The sequence below is a fragment of the Salvia splendens genome, chromosome 14, assembly GCF_004379255.2.
Source record: "Salvia splendens isolate huo1 chromosome 14, SspV2, whole genome shotgun sequence".
Taxonomy (NCBI): Eukaryota; Viridiplantae; Streptophyta; class Magnoliopsida; order Lamiales; family Lamiaceae; genus Salvia; species Salvia splendens.
In genome coordinates, this window is record NC_056045.1 from 3,885,329 (window position 1) to 3,904,746 (window position 19,418).

Below are 19,418 nucleotides of genomic sequence, written 5' to 3' on the forward strand. Positions count from 1 at the left end.
CACTTTTACTACAAATGAATGGTAGATAGACCCCACAATTTATTATATAGCTAAGGGGTTTTGGTCCGTAAAGTCATTAGCTTTCCCAAAAATCTACTATTTCCCATAAACTATATAAGTATGAAAAATCATAACTTTGAGCATGTTGTTTTCCCAGCTCGACCTGATTTTAAAATATCCCGACAATATTCGATCTACTTGGACAATTGTAAAGTCTGCGTCTGCACACTAGAAATTTAAAACCTTACGACATTGTTTCCTTCCCTAGCTTTTTCGATAAATCTTAGAATTTGACTGACAAATCGTACTTTGAATCGACTAATATATTACTCCTATTTTGTTTCTTACATGTTTTAATTTTAACTCTATGGTTTTACAAATCATACGCTACGTGAAGAGAAGTAGCAACAACTAGGATTAAAAATGTCATGTTATCCATCTGGGTCCGCCTTTTGACCCTGTAATGGGAAAAACAATTGACACCAAAGTTTGTGATTTTTCTTACCATTTTTATAGTTTATGGGAAATAGCATATATTTGAGTAAGTTGATGGTTTAGGGACCAAAATCCCCAAAACTATACTCCCTCTGTCCCATAGAAATAGGCCATTTTGGCACGAGTTATAGTCCGTAATTGGTAAAGTAAAAGAGAAGGAGAAATAGTAGTTGCAATTGTTTAGTGGATAATGGAGCCGATAAATGATAAAGTAAAAAAGAGTAAAATGTTGCCATAAATAGATATTGACTATTTCTATGAAACGGACGAAAAAAGAAATATGATTCATTTTTATGGGACAGAGGAGTATAAAACTAATCCCACTTTCCACTAACATTTTCCCATAGAAGAGCCTACAGGAGAGGCTACATCGTGCACCATGATCTACATAATTTTTCAGTAGAAAAAGACGTGAAATGATGTTCTAAAATTACCTCAGTTTCTTAAAGGTAGAAACTCTTTCCTTTTAGTCTGTTTTTTAAAAATATAAATTTTCTATTTTAAGAACTTTTTTTTCAGAAATGAGACTCATTTTTCACTGATACATCTTTTTTAATCTCTTACTTTATTAATTTTATATTAAAATTTGTGACGTTTTAAAAATTGCTATTTTTGAAAAACGGAGGAATTATAAGTTTATCTCTAGTTAAAATAATAAATATCCTTCACGCAATATGAGGAGTTTTGCTCCAAACAGTTAGTACAAAGTAATGATAACGTTACTTCTCTCTTCATCAAAATCAGCAATGATATAATTAAGTACAAAAATATAATTATCCTGATCGTCGATTGATGGTTATAAACACATGTTTAACAAGCTGGATCAAATTACAATGACAGAAAAGAACCACAAATTTATAGTTTCTCTTCTTCACTTAATAAATCAGTTGATTGTTCCTAAATACAGTCTGTCATGGACATGATGACACAAAAATATATTGATATTTGCATTGATCCATCATTTTCGATTCTCCATAGTATTTCACACCAAATTCATTTTTTTTCTTCTTTTTTCTCATAGTTAACGCCTCTAATGTCTGTCTGGAGCGACAAAAAGAACAACACCTTCTCCTCACACACCATAACACAAGATCAACTTTTTTCTTATCAGGAAAGCAAAGAGAGTTGAATAAAATCTTACACTCTCAGATGTCGGTCCTCATTTCGAAACACCCCAGCCCGCGCTCACCATCCCACTTGAACCTACCTCTGTTGAGCCAGCCGGCCAGGTCAGCTCGTTCAGTTGGTTCGCCGGTGACTACCTGGTCCAAGAAACTCGGTGAGTATGTCAGAGGAGATAAAATGGATCTAAACCTGACAGAAGAAAATCTGCACGAATTCAACAAAAGAAATGCACTGATAGAAGCAAGGTACAATGGCAGCAGCCCCTATTATAAGGGATTAACCGACTTTTCACTGGATATCAACAGAGGAAAACTCTCAGGGTTCAACCCTGTAAGCGAAAGAAATGCAGCAAAATCCATCAGGCCATGCTATAAAACAGACCTTTCCGTTGCTATCAATATGGAAAAACACTCCGAGTCTAGTCCTGGAAGAGAGAGTCAATCAGCAAGTTCCATCAGCTCTGGCTCCAAGTCTCGTTTTGCTGTCAAAGTGCGTGAATGGAGCTCGTCTTGGTTTAGCCAGAAAAAACTCAAACGAGGCAATTCCTCATCGAGTTTTTCTTCTAACAAAACCTCCCAAGATGGTTGTGCATCAAAAACCACAGAGAGTGTAGCAGCAGCCGCAAAAGTCAAAGCCAAGAAGAAAAAAAAGGAGTCTGAGAGAGAAAATGCCAGTCTTCTTGGAATGATAAATGAAGATACTACTATGGCTTCCCAGAAGCCCTTGAGGGAGAGAGACTTTGAGCCACTACCAATGCTGCCACTGTCACCACTAAACGAACCTCTACTCGAATCGTTACCACATACACTACCTCAGATAACACAACCGAAAGTACTATCATTTCCCTCACCACCGCCAACACCGCTCTCAGAATCACAATCTGCACCAACATCACCGATGGTTTTACAGAGTCCAGCACCAGCACATCAGACTCCATCCACCAGAGGAGTTAGATATGACAACCAGGAGACAAACACAAATGAATATGAAATAGAGTATATCTGGGCAGAGAAGTATAGGCCTCTACACCTGCAGGATTTTCTATGCAACAGGAAAGCTGCACTTGAACTACAGGCAGTAGTAAGAAATCTTCACGAAAAAGGAGAAGACTTTGGTCACTTCATATGTGAAGGCAACCCAGGAGTAGGAAAGAGAACCATGATTTGTGCTTTGCTTAGGGAAGCTTTTGGACCAGACAAAGTGCAGGTTACAGTTAAATTCTCATCTATATAGCAGATATCAAGGGCCGGAAAAATGCAGTTCTTAATATGCACACCATTTAGTAATATCACTCTAAGAGCAACTAAACCAATCATTTTGAAAGACTACCTATATTCATAGTATTGACAGAAAACTCATTCAAATGCGGATACTACTCTGTCCCAGTAATACTTAGTGCATACTTGCAGTTATGTGATCATTTGACTTTGTTATCCACAGGCAAAAGAAGAACGCAAGGAATTTCACTTCAAGGTAAACTGCACAAGTAAATAGTAGCACCTCATCGAATATTCATAATTAATTTTGGGATTACTTATGGAATATTCACAGCCCCAAAATTGCATTAGATAAGCTTTGCTAGCAGAATTAGAAGAGTATAATTGAATTTGTTAGCATATTAGCCATCTATAAACAGCAGTTGATCCAAATACTGATTTAACTCAGGAAAAGAAAGAAGCAACCTGCTTAGTGATGCCTTTTCACTGCATACACTTCTAAGTGCTAGCAAACCCCTCTTCATTACCTAATCAAATTTACACATGAGAGGGAAATACGACTAAGTCAAGGAGCTTGTGAAATTTGTATGTTCCCAGTAGATTTAAATATTTGACTTACAGGGAGAAGCAGTGGAAAGCATCCACGTAAACTTAATGGTATCACCTCAACATACTGAAGTCAACCTTTCTGAACTTAAAGGTTACGCAAAGCATGTGATACTTGAACTTATCAATGAGAAAAATCAGAATTCTGACAAAGTATTGCACAGCAACCTTGAGAACAGTAGAGGTACATATATCAAATCTTTAACAAGAATTATCTGGCTTTAAACTTGCAGATCAATAACAGTATCTAATGAATAACAGCTATTATCCTATACGAAGTAGACAAGCTATCAACTGATTCCCTGTCGTATATGAAATGGATGCTAGAGAAGTTCAAAGGATGTAACAAGGTATTTTTCTGCTGTAGTGATGCCTCAAAACTTGAGTCTATAAAGCCACTGTGCAGGTTTATTCAACTCCTCGAACCTACAAATGAAGAGGTGCAGTCTCTCTGTCTCATACTTCCAAACTGTCGATTCACCTTCCCCAAAATCTGACTGACTTCAAGATATATCTTCCATCTAAGCAATTCTCTCTTTTCTACAGATTCTGAAAGTATTGGCCTCCATAGCACACCAAGAAGGGATAAAGCTACCTCAACAATTGGCCGATAAAATTACTCAGAATTCCAGGAATAACCTAAGACAAGCTATACGCTCATTCGAAGCTACCTGGAACTTCAAGTACAGTATAGAAAAGTGCACATATTTAGTTCTTGCCGTAAATTATGTCTCTGGTTCCCAGTTGTCTAATTTGGCTAATATCTCCATTTCCCATACCTTGTGCAATAAAGTTGCTGCAAGGCTTCCCTGAAGGGAGCTCAACTTATCAGAACTGGATGGGAAGATACATTAGCCAAAATTGCAAGAAATGCTGTCAAAGAGCAGAGCCCAAAACAGTAAATTCCATCTAACATAGATTATCTTCTAAATTTAGCCATTGGCTATTTTTTAAGTTGACAGTGCAAATGCATATACCCACAGGCTTTACAATATCCGTCAAGAACTTCAAATACTTTTAGAGCACAATGTGGCTCCAGGATTCCTATTGCAAGTAAGATTAATCCAATTTTATGCATACCATCGACAATTTCAATCGTGTTAACATATTATGTCTTTTGCAGGCTCTAAAAGACGAATTAAAAATAATTCTTCCACAACATTTACTGCCTCAGTTTGATAAGTTATACGACTCTAAAGTATATAAACATTTTTATAGACTCGCTTGTCCATGATAGAAGTGACACAGCATGGACAACTAACTGATCCCTTCCATTCTCACTCTCAGAAAAATCATGTTACCAGAAAGTACTTGGCCTCCACACATCAACTCGTGGAATCTGGAAAACAACCATGTGATCCACGAAAGAACGTACACGAGTTCATGAACATTGAAGGTAAGCAAGAAGAATCAATTATAAGAATGAGATATACAGAGTAACACAGTATATTGTAGATCCTTCACATAAGATATGAAACCATAGTCAATAGGAGCAATTCCAGAAGAATGCCAGGAAACAGTCCTACAGATATTTTTGAAGCATAGAAGAGAAATGTTTGTGCTAGAACTAAGATATTACTGTTATTTAGAATTTTCAATATTATTTCACTAATGTGCCCAACTCCAGGAAGTTCCCAATCAATAGATGATAACAGAATTGGTTTCTCTATTTAAACAAAGAGTAAAGCATATACGAATCTAGCTTAACAACTTACCTGTTACTATAATAAACCAACACCAAAATACAATGAAATAATTAGATAAAACTTATTTGTACAGTAGCCTAAACCCAAATTGGACAAGGGGAGACCTTATGGAGTAAAATCTACTCAAACTTGATAAACTACTTTGAGATTGCTGGTTTCTCAGTTTAGTTTTAAATATTGAACCTGGTTATACTCAAGGAATGGACAAAAATGAACCTGCCTAGGGAGGACAAGTTAACAATGAACAGTAGAATGAAAATTACAATTAACCAGAGTCAATGGTGAGACAGACTTGCTAGCATGTCCAGTGTGAATATCCATCATCAGCTTTTCTCACAGTTAAAACTTAAAACCCACACAGCACAAGTTCAATATAGAAACAAATTGTTATTTGCCTAGTACTTTTTGCAAACACTAGAATTGGGATGTTTCAGGCAATGGGATCATACTTCTTTCTTTTCTCTTGCAGTAGGGGAAAATCAATTTCATTTTAATCACAAGAGCAAAATCTACAGTTCATACTTCCTACAGCTCGAATGACTGTTCAATCATTATGTATATATTTTGTGTGCTTAACACTTCTCCTATTTCTTTCTCTTTTAGAGTTCATAGCGAGATTCATGAGTTGGTACAAAGCTTGGGTTTAAAAGGAGTCTAACCAGAAGAAACCAGGCAACACCCAAGATCTTATCCACCATTCCATATTTTAGTTAGTACAGATTCTAGCTATGCCTTATCATACATGATTGCAGCATAATATAAGCCGGTAAAACAAATAAATAATAGTAATATTAACAAACAAGTTATCTTTCTATATCCTGTAAAACATTGAATAAAAAACCTTTTCTGCTTGCAACCTTATGCTGGAATTTTCCTGTCTTATTCATAATATATAATTAGTTCAAACTGTTCTGAATAATAATTCTCTTTAGCCGCATATTCCTCCCTGAAATCCAAGCATGCATGGATAAGATTGAATAATAACACTTTACATGTGATTTTCGGGCTGCATAAATTACAAAAATTGCTAAAGTTATCAACAGAAATAAGTGACCACATCACCCACTTCAAATTCAAGAGCTCAAAATAATTACTGTTAAACAAGAAAGATAGCACAGGGAGAATCTGCTATCTAAGGCAAACCCAGCACCACCCTCTTGAGTCAACTTTATGGCTAGTACATCTCAAGAGGTACACCTCACGCTGTATTATTAGAGAATTTCTCCAACTCCTCACAAAAAACAAAGACGAGAAAAAAGAAGGCAGAACCTACTTCCATTGTCTTGATAACCATGGAACAGTATTACATCAAGATACGACTAAAAGTGACTGTTTATGTAATACTTCAATAAATTATCCTAGCTCTTGCTCCCTCAAGTTGTAAATAGAAGGAAGAAAATGACTCAACAGATCTAAACACCAACATAAGGAAAAATACATCACTTGAAATGTTAGTTGCTGCAAAGAATGAGCTGAGAAACATAAGCCAAGAAAATATAAGTGAAAAGCAACTGATGTTCATTCACTCAACCCACAATATTATCAATGAAACAATTGAAATTTCCAAATATCAGATATAAGCGTACAAGCAAATACTCCCTCCGTCCCATAGAAATAGGCCATATTTCACTGTTCGTCCGTCCCATTCAAATAGTCATATGACTCATATCCATTTATGGTTACCTTTTTCTCCTTCTCTCTCACTTTACCAATTACACATTAAAACCCGTGCCAAACCCAAATGGCCTATTTCTATGGGACGGAGGGAGTATTAATTTATCATAAGCAGTGTAGTGGACCTCTATGAATCACTGGAACCGCATAAACCACATGTACTGTAGCACATTATGTCTCAGCATATGTAAGTATCAGCAGAACATTAATTGCTTACATTTTATACAAGAAGGTTCCTGGGCCACTTACATCAATCACTATTTAGTATTTAAGAATATACTGTAGTACCATCCCAGAAAATAAGCACAATCAAAAGCCTTCACAACGAAATATGTTTCTTGTCATGTCATCTCCCGAAGCTTGGAAAAGAGGGATTCTTGTTCAGTCCATTGAGTAAAATGTGATAATGGTGCAATAACTTACATTGCCAGAGTCTACCATTTGGACCGCTAAATAGTTAAAAAGTGAATCTTGTGGATACATTTACAAACTAATTTCAAACTCGGTGTGTTAAGCAAAGAGATGCCTGAACCACTACGTGACAATTTAAAGAGCCAACAAAATAATTGTAGTTTGCCTCTTGCATTGCAGTGAATTGTTGACCATACTAATAGTTCACATACAGTTGGATGTGTGCCTAATTCTAGCTTGGTATGCTACTTTCGAGCATGCTTTCTTTGCTTGCATTTCTTCTTCGGACACGCTTGGCATGGTGCTAGAACCTTGTTCAGGGATGTTTTTTCCAAGATTGACCTAGAGTTTAGCAGCAGCTTCGCTCCTATACAAATGTATCTTATCGCGTGGGACAAGGTAGCCAAATGTTCTTGTCATGATTCTTATGAGGATCACCCGGGCCTTAAGCTGATAAGTTAATCTGGTGGAGTAACAAGCTCCATCTGCAATTTGAAGGGGTATGGTAGACTCTCGTAAAAAGGGAACATTATTGAAAGCCAAGAGCAACGACAGGAATGAAGAAGTCTTCCATCTGAAGGAGTATCTACATATAGATGTGTACAAGAAAATGTTCATCTCTGCAGGGGTCCCTAGTAAATAGCAGAATTTGGAAAGATGCACGTAAACGTAAAGGAATGGCTACAAAGAGAAGGGCCTTTTTCTCTTCAAGTCTTAAAAAACATAACATGATCATATGAACAAATCAAATGGATGATGTAGCTCAGCCCTTTGCTCAGTGTTGTAGTATATTAATAATGAAAATATTAATAGTTTGCACATAGTTGTAAGGTAAATCAGATTTACAGTCACAATAATACTTGGTTTAATTTATCAAATCGGTTCACCTGATAATAAACCAAATGCCAAATAACAGAACGAGAACAGCTTTGCATTACAATGAGCAGGAGATAGATCACGGCACCATGGTTAAATGGGAGGAAAGGAAACACGAATAAAAGTGGAGCTACTGGTTCATTCATAGATATAAATTAGAGAAACAAGAACTATTTTATGACAGACATTATTGTTTTAAGTAATACTCCATCTGTCCCACTCTAAGTGGAGCAGTTCCTATTTGGCACAGGATTTTATGCAGTTTTGTTTTTTGAGTTGAGTGGAGAGAGAATAAAGTAGAGATAGTGATATTTCCATTTTAGGAAATGTGTCAATTAGAGTGGGACGGGGGGAGTAACTTGATAATACAGACAGGTTATTCCAACCACACGGCACACACACTCTCTCACGATCAAAAAGATGCAAAGGGATCATTCAGGTATTTAAAACTGATAACAAACTCGAACAGCAAACCTTAATTTTCATTAATAGTAATAGGATCATAGAGAGTCTACAAGCCTTTTCCAATGAGGGCGTAATATTAAGACACACTGTTCATATTACTTTCTAGAAAGAAAAAAACAGTTTACAAAATCAGTTCTGTGCTATCTAACCTCAGAAAGTGTTGGTAAGTACCACTCTATTGAACTGCCAAGCGCTGCAGGTGGTCCGAGAAGACCTCAAAGCTGACATCATCAGTGAAGATGATATCACCTCCAGGAGCTGCTTGAGTATCTGAATTATAGGTAGCTGAAGGATTTAACTTCACTAGAAGAAAACGGGCCTGCACATTTTATGTCAATAACTGTCATATTAGGGCAGCATCAGATAAAGCTCCTTAGTATTTTAAATATCACCTTAAAATGACGCACATTCTAAATATCAGTTTACATGATTAGATAGCTTTAGGACATGCAACTGGATTAAGTTCATTGTTTGATTACATTGATTCAAGGTATGTCAACACAAAATAAAACAAATATAAAGAATATTCAATCATCCAACAACCCATATAACTTGTTTTAAAGCCTAAGCAATATTCTGAACTTAATATAGATAATTCAGTGAATTCCCAGAGCATTTAATTCAATTAATGTTTATTTTATACTAAGACATACTAAAGTGCCAGGAGTAACAACAAACAATGTATGCCAATGAGGCCAGAGTGCCATAAACACTTGTTATGCGAATACTAGTTCTGATGAAAGACAATAAAAAACCTGAGAACCGTGCTGATCACAGATTACAAGACGAGGAACTGGGAATCTTTCTCTTATTATCGCATCTGTGTCACTTCGGGGAGCTTGTAGCAACTGAGCGAAGGCCTAAAATAACAAAATATTTGATAAGGTAACCATGCAAAACAGTCACTGAACTAATGCCTAGACTTAAAAACTTTCTTCTCTAGGTTGATAATCACTTTCCACCGCATCAAATGTATTATAATACGAGCATCGTATTATATTTTTTTCTGGTGGAGATGAAACAAATATCTCAATCGTTATGATAGAGTGAGAAGGGGACAAAAAAACACATTCAGATTACTTCATCATCTACCATAGAATGGATCAATGTCTAGTGCTCTAGCCAAAGTGATGGGGGACAATTTATTATCTTTATATATTAAGACCAACAAGCAGCCCTGAATTCAATATAACATACTCCATGTTAACTTAAATCATCTTGTACCACCATTTCAGGAGTTCCCAGATATAATTGAAGTACATGTATGGAGAAAATTCATATAACAACCGACAGACTTACCTGATGTTCAGGCAATTCATGATATCCAGCTTTTCGCCATTGAGCAATAGATGCTCCATGAAATACAACAATAGTGAAATACGAATCAAGAAGAAGGATTTTATCAGCAGCAATGGAAACCACATCGAGAAGTGCAGCTTCTGGCCCAGAGTTGAAAGCGTAGGAGATCAGGGAAGGTTGAATCATGACAACTGAATTAGAAACATTTTCTCTGTTCAGAATCATCCTAAAGTATGCCGTCTCATCAGGGCTATTGTTGAATACCTTAATAGAGAGGATAAAAACAAATTCAGATCTCAGCTCAATGAAACAATAGTCTACAAAGTTTTAGAGGTGGTGTCATGAAGAAAACAATCTCATATAGGCTATCTCTATCCTACAACATTTAAGTTTTGAATTTTGATCTCATTTTCTTGAATTTTCCATTTAAAAGGTAAGAAATAGCATGTTTAACCTAACCTTTTTTATTTTATTTATTTTGTTTGAGGGAAGTATATAACATTACTTTCAGAGTGAATAGCAGAAAAATAGTTAGCACCAACTCTGTGTGATTACTGGACATCACACACATTTTAATATTAGATGAATCTGAATTTAAGAGCAGTTTATACCCAAACAGATGGCATATGTTTCTTTACTTAATCAGTATGAGAGACATCTATTACTTTCCCATTTAGAAAAGAGCTACAGCATCTCAACAAGTAAAAATAACATCAACAATAGAGCATATGACTATGTAAGTAGTTTTCTCATCATGTGGTACGAGTAAGTGCCTGTCATACCGACTATTTTTCTGGCTTATTTGCCTGTTCCACTTCATTTAATTCCTATCCAGTCATTGTAGTTGTGAGTTATATCAAATTGTAATCCCTCACTACCTGGACAAATTGTGAACGCCGCAGGTGGAACATGAACTGAGGAAATATTGATAGTCTAGGGGATAACCCGAAAGAAGATGGGTTATCCTTCTGGTACTCTCCGAATTGTGTACATATATGTATCAATGACTTATCCAGCCACCTTATTGGGTCAAATTCAGCCTGCAGAGAAAGTTAAAATTTATTTGAGGACAAAAAGGTAAAGCAAATAATACTAAAAAGCAATTAGAAGGCAACACCGCAACAGGCATAGCACCCATCCTCAGCACATAATTAGAAACATAAGAAATTTATCAGTTCTTGTACCTTACCAAATTGGTAGCAACCAAAAAAACAGCTACCAAGTGCAACCCTTTAAATGTTATCTCATAGGAAGCCAGTACAAAGAGATGCAACACTAACTATTACATTCCTTAAGAGTAAGATATTAAAAGACAGCAGCATGTACAAGATGACGCTAAAAACAATAGCCTCAGAATAAACACATTCATACAATTACAATTTCATATGCATTTCAATAGCTGAATAGCATATGAAAAATGTCATGACCTTGTGATAAAGAACATAATGACTGATATATACAGAAGAATGGTAATTGTAAAGCAAAATGAAATGGCTGATATACTCTATGTTACATCAGGCACATGGAAATTATCAAGCTTAAAGACACTGCAAGCAAGAGTTTTAGGAAAACTTGGATTAGTACCCGATAAGGTTCAGAAGAGGAATGAATTTAGATTAGCTACAGAGAATTCATGCCTTCCTTGTATGTGATACTATTATGCATTGGAGTGGAACCACTTAGCTGGCATTCTTGTATTCTAGTGTTATCCTTAAACAATAAAATAATAAATTCCTATCCATCCAAAAGAATCAGAGAGCGTGCGAGAGAGAGCTAATTAGAAATACTTCACATATGTTTAATCAGAGATTCAGAATAAAGCCCCTCCTGAAAGGTTCTGTAGCTTGATATAGTTACTTATGGGTCAAAGTGTTATGTGCTTCAAAAATATTAGCGGCTTCATCAGGATACAACACAAGGTATGGGAGGCTAATTTAAAAACTGAACCACAACAGGTAGTCTCATGCTACAGCATTTGAGCATATGGAGTCTAAAACATGAAAATTCTATATTCTTCTTTGCAAAATCTCATACAGAAAGGCATAGTATATCACCTCAGTTTCCATTTTGAAAGAAACTTGGCGTGCCATTACTACAGCAGCTGCTTCTTGGTCAAATCCAGATATCAGTTCCTGCAGAATATACAGTAGGCTTAAATGCTTTTCTTAAAGTGCTGGGATACACCCCCTCAAAAAATAAAAAATAAGAGGTGTGACTTGGATACAGTTTCAGAAACTACTTTTATCATCCATATACATATGTATCACCTTTCTTTCCCTGTCTATATGTTCTAATCCTTGATCATGCCCATTAACAGAACAGTGAATCTAAGGGAATCTTGAACATACGTTTAGCTAGTGATAACATACATAAGCAAGAGAAGAAAATAATAGTGAGACTTATGGCACATTTAATGGTATGTGAATCCAAGCGTAAGTTAATTGTTCCCCATTCAACCAATTAAGTACAATGAATATAGAATATAAGAATTTCTCTTCATATCCCATAAATCCCTTCCAAAATCTTGTCAGAGAATTCCCCTTAAATGCAATAAACAAAGTAAAACCTCTACAAATTTATAGCGTTGCGACCTAGGAATTTTATTATTTCAAAAGATAAATGAATAATTTATTGATTTCAGAAATCACAATATTAGGTCAAGTTATAATATGTGAAAACAAATGGCGAATAATCCATTGTAACTAATTAAATATTTCCTTGCATCTACCAGTTCATTGTCTCTAATAAAATATTTTCACGCATCTACCAAATTCAGTGTAACTAATCAAATATCTTTAAGTATGATACATTACTATATATCTCAATATGGAAAAAAAAGTTTAAGATCATAAATCCCAACTATGGCTTCTCTTCTAAAAGGTAACCACAAAAACCATTCATATTTTGAGAATTTTTAATTGATAATATTGACAGGACATGTATGTTTACAAAGGGGTTCTCCAAAAGGTTATTACTCCCTCCGTCCCACAAGAATATGCACTCTTTCCTTTTTAGTCCATCCCATAAAAATATGTACTTTCCAATTTTGAAAACTTTTTTCACTCTAATGAGGTGGGACCCATTCTCCACTAACAATACTTTAATTACTTTTCCTCTCTACCTCTCTCTTACTTTCCCAATTTTGCATTAAAACCCGTGCCGTACCCAAAGTGCATATTCTTTGGGGACGGAGGGAGTATTATTTTTCTTATTAAAATTGATGATTTTTTGAATGGGTACAAGTAGGGAACAAATAAATTTACTAGTTTAGAGAGTAATAACTTATTGAGCATTATTTTAAAGTAGTTATACTGTATTCTGTATTATATTACTATAAGCCTAAAAGAAAAACCTGATATATGTTATATACACAGGTACCAGAACTATGACCAAGTGCAAGTGTGCAACTAAAATTTACCAAGTCTTCAACATAACCCCCCTCACCCTAAAGGTCTCCGCTTTTTCATGTCTGTTGCTACAGATCTAACTCTTACGTTGAAAAGGGCTAAGTTGTCCACCAGATACAAAATTTCCGAGAATGAAATTATGGAACTATTATGATTGTCCCACAAGGATCCATTGAAAATACAAGAAAAGAGTAGAAAAATTAGAGATAAAGATGCTTACATCTTTGATCCCAGGTCCAGCAACCCATCTTCTCGAGAGAGTAGTAGCACGGAGTCTCATTTGCCCATTGCTGTGTTGATAACTGGAAATAAAATTTCTCTTTAAGTTAGGAAAGCCCTTACTGAAACACTAAACTACCTGCTGCAAGGTCAGAATTTATTCAAGGTAAAATTGATCCAATGCAGCAGAATTTATTCAAGGTAAAATTGATCCACAAGCCTACTATGTCAGAAACTGGAAATAGAACTGGTTGTTTGCTGATTGAGAAACAATGTCTGGACTCTCTTTCTTAGCAACATCGAATACTATACACAAGGAAGTATTTTTATCAAGGCCACATAACTTCCATGCAGTGGTGTTCCCTTGGCCAATAACAGTTTCAGAGCACAAAGGACCTTTCTGTACAAGACCAAAAACTGTTAGAAATTTAGCTAGATGCACACTGCATAGGATCCTTCAGAAGTTAAGGGGGCCATACCTTATCAAGTGATGCACAAGGCCCAATTATTCCCTGAACTTTGATATCTTTTGAGCAGTTGATCTCAAATATACCACTGCACGAATTAAAAAGACTCAATTGGGACTCCTATCTAAAATCATCTCACTTACTACCTACTTAGTATAAAATGTATGCTAAAACAAAAGAATCATAACAGTTCAAACTTTAAAACGGTTTGAAACTTTCATAGCAAGACGCTGTACTGGCATGCACAGCCAGAGCATTTCATATAAGTAAATAGAAACTTTTCTTCAATAGGACAAATAAATTAGAAATTAGAAATAGGTAATAAGGGATAAAAGATTCCCAAAGGTGAAGTTAACCAAATTACAAGTCTAACACCAATATCTTGATTTAGTGCCAAGAGTATTAGCCAATGTTATATAGACAAAAACCCCTTACTTTGATGCCAGTCCCAGATCATGATCACCAGCTTGGAAAATACATCGTAGGGAATCCTTGAAAACTGAATGGCCAAAACTTTCAGCAAGAACAACAAGCCCTCCAGTTTTTTCAACTGCTACTTTAAGCTCGGCAACTCCAACCTATTACATACATACAAAAAGAGAAGATGAATACCAATTTCCTCATTAACAAGGATGTGAGATACTACTAAAGAAACCACTAGGAATTATTAAGAGAGTCTCAGAGACGGCAGTCAATAATTGGCAGTGTTAGGCACCAGTGAAATCAAAGTTGGCTGTTAGAAATTTCTAAGACACTGATCCACATGCTACCAATTTAAGAAATAAAACATATGGAATATATTAGAAAGTGATAAAATCCTAACTACAAATACAACACAAGAAGAATATGTGCTACTACATCAGTACATCTATTTAACAAAGCATCGAGGTCTATCACCAAAAGAGTTAAAAGTGAAGCATTTAATGTTAAAAACTAACGATGGATCATTAGCGTGTGATATAATTCGGTATACCACAATATTTTCTCCAGATTTCAAGTAGTTTAAAGAGACCATAATATTGAGAATTGTGGAAACTTGATGCTCTCCAGCATGAATGTGCCAATATATACTGCCTCGCATATTGATAAGTCAAACTAGTCAAGTATTGAATAATTCATCAGCCTAGCTCTATCTCTATTCAGGTTTTGTGACATGGACAAAAATGCGTCAACCACTTAATCTCATATAAAGTACATCCAGTGGTGCACGGTTTTGGTCATGCTATTAATACTCTCTGAATTTTCTCCCCCGTCAACTATCAAAAAGGATTTACCAGAGGAAAACGTTGTCAGGTATAAAACAAACTAGGAGTACTATTTAACAACATATAACTCATAGTTGTTCAAACATTTGAAGAACATAGAGACCATATTTTTATCTTTTCTAACATGCAATCTACATTAATGAGTACCTGATCAAGTGCACAAGCAAAAACGTCTAGCACATGTCCTTGATGAACAAGCTGTTTTGAAAGTGCTTCATAGAACTTCACAGCTTTGTGGTAGTGAGGAGCCGAATCTTTGTCCAGGTCCTTGTGGGAACGTATAGGTTCAGACAGACTTTTGGACACTATCTGCAAATTAAAATGGAGAAACTTCAGCAAAATCTTATCTATTCACTTATAAAGCACGGTAAAACAGTATTTGCTTCGCAGTAAAAATTAAGAATGATTTTGCAAATTGGTGATCAAACAATATGTATGTGCTACTTGTTTGTCCCAAATAAGCATGGTTCAGAACACTGATGGAGCCATGTATTTCATGCGAAAGGGGCCAATTCGATATTTCATATCTTCCTACGCAAGGTTTTTCTTGAAATCAAAATAATAGTTAAACTCTTTTTTACAAATGTCGAAAAGTCCTGTTTTTAATGAATTAATTGCTTAAAGTATATGAACAACTATGTACACCCATATTTTGGTTTTTAACAAACTCTATTTTTTGGTCAAATAACACATGAATTCTTAATACTTTGTAATTTTGTAAAGTCCAAATTCCATTATCCAATAAGGCAATAACTTGGTTTTCCATATTCAGAAGTGAAGTTCGGATGTACTATTGAAAAGTTCTCAACCATACCTTTCTAATGGCAAGTGGTAGATAAATCCAAATTCCAACTGAAAAATTAAAAGTAATGGAGTTGTATGGCAACAAGTTTGAAGCCATTATGACCACTTTCGGTGATCAAAACCCAACCTTATGGGTAACACTAGAAAGCTATCATCAAGAGCTTTCCAACAATACTTTTGGATTTTATATCGAACTCCAGAATATCGCATTATAATCCAATGAAATTTGGATTGTGCCGAATTCTAAAAAAATAAAAAAGTTCATGTATTTTTTTTACCAAAATAATAGAATTATTTAATAAACAAAATTTGGATATAATTTATGTGTTTACAAGCAACAATTTATTTTTATTACAGTCCTAGACAAATTTCTAAATTCTCAAATATAGCTAAAATATTTTACAAAATTGCTGGGGCATGCCCCCCCAAGCCCCAATGTGGCTTTGTCCCTAGTTCAGAATGATGTGGAAGATTAAATTCTTATATAAGAGCATATATTCTTTTAACAAGAAACCCTAAAGATGTAAGTAATAGCTATAATGGATAATAAACAAAAACACCACAGGCTGGTCAACTTACAGTTCCTGGCCCCTCTGTTGATGGTCCACCCAAAAAAGCCATAATTCTAGCGCCAGAACCAGGGACACATGCCCCCAGCAAATGAGCAGCCAGACTCAATGCTGCACCAGTACACCTAGCAGCCCGTTGATCAGATGGAACTGGCCAAGGATCTTTCTGAAGCTCCTCTAATATCTTGTATATATGACAAACAATGCAAAATTAAATGTCATAAGTTGATGATCCCATAAATTAACTAACCAAGCTGACAAAATATTATGATCCAAGAGAATTTAGATAGAGCAAGTAACTTACATCTATAACATGCATTTAAGGAGGTGTCATTTTTTGAACCATTAATAAACAAGCATAAAAGGTATCACTGACACTTCTTGAATTAGAATTAAAAAGTACAATAATACCATACTTCAGAACCATACCGAATTAAGAACGAACTCACAATCTGACGCAGGTAACAAGAACCTTCCAACACTCTCCTGTGACAGCCCATCTCTCACTCCAGCTATGACACCTGTAGTCGGCCTTGGTCTTTTCGTAAAGAATCCCATCTGGTCCAACAATTGATCCTTAGTCACCTCTTTTGTCCCCTTGAACACGTGAATTTTTGGAATCAGCCCAAAGCCAAGCTCATGAACATGCACATATGTACCAAATGTAATCAATCCGATCAAACAATTCTCGGGCACCATTCCCAACACCTACATCCAGATAAATAACCCATCAGTAAGTTACAGCGGTCCCAAAACTACGACATTATATATTTATTATATTCAAATGTTAAAATGAATGTTTGGAGTATAGGATTTCATTTATGTGCTTGGCGTAAGAATCTAATTAATCAAAAAATTAGTTCGCTCCCAACAAGTTCTCAATTGAGCACCAATTTAAAAGACCTTATATTCAACCATGCACTAGCAGAGCAATCACTAGCAGACCTTATATTCAATTTAAAAGTGATTTTTCAATCGTGATCCCTTGAATATTCTGCGTACGTTACTTTATTGAAAAAATCGCAATAAGTGATAAAGATAAGCGAACCTGCAACATAGCGGACTTCAAAAAACTCAGCTCCTCCTCGATAACGCAAGTATCCACCACAAACAAAAAAACATTAGTGCTCCCAGGCTGCGCCTTATCCTGCGGCTGCGGAGCAGGAGTCTCGTACTCGATAGTCGTATACTGCGGGAACAGCTCAGCCGGGAAATTCTGCTCCGAAATCGACTGGTAAAGAGGCGGAAAGTGGTTGCGCTGGAGGCAGAAGCTGCAGATCCATATCTTGTTGACGGAGGAGAAATCGACGATCGAGAACGGATTGATCACGGATCGGCAGCCGCGGCATCGAAGCGGCGAGTAAGGGAGGAGCGGCGTGGCCTCGGGGAGCGTCTTCAGAGGAGTGTAGATGGCAGCGATCGGGATGGCGCAGTTGGCGGCGTGGGCTTTAGTGCCGGGGAGGACGTTCCATGGCATGCGGACGGAGTCCTGAATTTCGAGGTCTAGGAATTCCGTCATTGTAGGGCGGCGGGCTGCGGTGGCCGGCGGTTGTCGTTAGTCAAGTAACAGTGCGTTTGATGTTCAGAATTTCACGGTAATTATTAATCTGACTAATTTTTTATTCATTTAATCATTTTCGGTGCGTGATGTCATTTTCTTGGTTTGTATCGTTGGGCCCAGATATACTTTGTGGGCTTGAATTTTGGCTCATCGAATATATGTAGTAGGCCTAAAAGTTGCTTATTTGCATATAGATTGTGAAATGTATTTTGAATATTTTTCTGTTTTACATATAAACTTTAAAATGAGTTCATAAATACATGAACTACTAAGAATGTTTTCTTTTCTTTTTTTTTATATTTCAAATTCATCTATGGATAAGAAAAATATAGGGAAAGGTTGAGGTGCAATATATTGCTTAGGGGTACTTAACTGATTCTCGGTTAACCGGAATCAGAACCGAAACCGGACGGTTAATTGAGGAACCGATTCCGGTTCCGGTTCCAAATTTTTTTAATAAAACCGGTACCGTTCTAATCGGTACCCACCGATTCCTAACCGTGAACCGGATTAAATTTTAATTTAATTTTTAATTTATATTTTATAATTTCATACTCCCTCCGTTTCTTCATATTTGAGGCAAAACTTTGCGGCACGGAGTTTAAGAAATGAATGTTGAATGTGTTAAATAAATAGATAAAAAAAGTAAGAGAGGGAAAAAAGTAGAGAGAATAAAGTAGAAAGTGAATAAAGTAAGAGAGAAAAGTAAGAAAGAGAAAAAAGTTACTATGTAGGGAAATGACTCAACTATGAGGGAACTTCCCAAAATGGAAAAATGACTCAACTATGGAGAAACGGATGGTGTATTAATATAACCTAATACTCCCTCCGTCCCCAAAGAATATACACTTTGGGTTCGGAACGAGTTTTAATGCATATTCTTGTGGGACAGACTAAAAATGAAAGAATGCGTATTCTTGTGTGACGGAGGGAGTATACTATTACTATTATTCAAGTTTCTTAACTCTATATTATAATTTAGGTATTGACTTATCGTTTAGGTGTTGGACTTTTTTAGGCATTTAATTGTTTAAATTTTTAGTTATTGGATGATGAATATTGTTGTTTTGTTAGTTTTTACTATTTGACTTATGTTTATTCGTACTTTTAGATATTAAGTTCATGAATATTTATATTTTTAGATGTTGGATTATTATTTTTTTTGGGTATGTAATTATTTAAATTTTTATTCGAGTAAAATTTTGAATTAAAATTAGATGACAAACCGGTTCTTCGGTTCTGGTTCTTGAAT

General features: G+C 35.8%; 2 protein-coding genes across 6 annotated transcripts; one reads left to right on the forward strand and one right to left on the reverse strand.

The window, feature by feature from the left end:
• Window positions 1-1,221: 1,221 nt before the first annotated feature.
• LOC121765256 (protein transport protein SEC23-like) lies at window positions 1,222-18,219 on the reverse strand. Of its 5 annotated transcripts, none has more exons than XM_042161335.1 (14): window positions 17,654-18,219; window positions 17,035-17,313; window positions 16,616-16,789; window positions 15,380-15,541; window positions 14,403-14,545; window positions 13,980-14,055; window positions 13,725-13,900; window positions 13,502-13,583; window positions 11,929-12,006; window positions 10,753-10,914; window positions 9,875-10,138; window positions 9,331-9,435; window positions 8,725-8,894; window positions 1,222-1,753 (listed from the first exon to the last, which is right to left on the reverse strand). In XM_042161335.1, exons 1-13 carry the CDS (start codon window positions 18,122-18,124, stop codon window positions 8,751-8,753), a joined length of 2,316 nt encoding a protein of 771 aa, XP_042017269.1. In that variant the 5' UTR covers window positions 18,125-18,219; the 3' UTR covers window positions 1,222-1,753; window positions 8,725-8,750. The 5 variants fall into 5 exon arrangements, with proteins under 5 accessions (XP_042017269.1, XP_042017267.1, XP_042017270.1 ...); XM_042161333.1 differs by having other exon boundaries at window positions 1,222-1,757; XM_042161336.1 differs by lacking the exon at window positions 1,222-1,753 and adding an exon at window positions 7,184-7,719.
• On the forward strand, window positions 2,003-6,764 carry LOC121765257 (replication factor C subunit 3-like). The gene is made up of 10 exons (XM_042161337.1): window positions 2,003-2,826; window positions 3,061-3,093; window positions 3,459-3,627; window positions 3,705-3,883; window positions 3,990-4,126; window positions 4,237-4,341; window positions 4,427-4,496; window positions 4,567-4,641; window positions 4,731-4,839; window positions 5,753-6,764. The coding sequence occupies exons 1-10, from the start codon at window positions 2,020-2,022 to the stop codon at window positions 5,794-5,796; spliced, it is 1,728 nt and encodes a 575-aa protein (XP_042017271.1). The 5' UTR covers window positions 2,003-2,019; the 3' UTR covers window positions 5,797-6,764.
• Window positions 18,220-19,418: the final 1,199 nt, after the last annotated feature.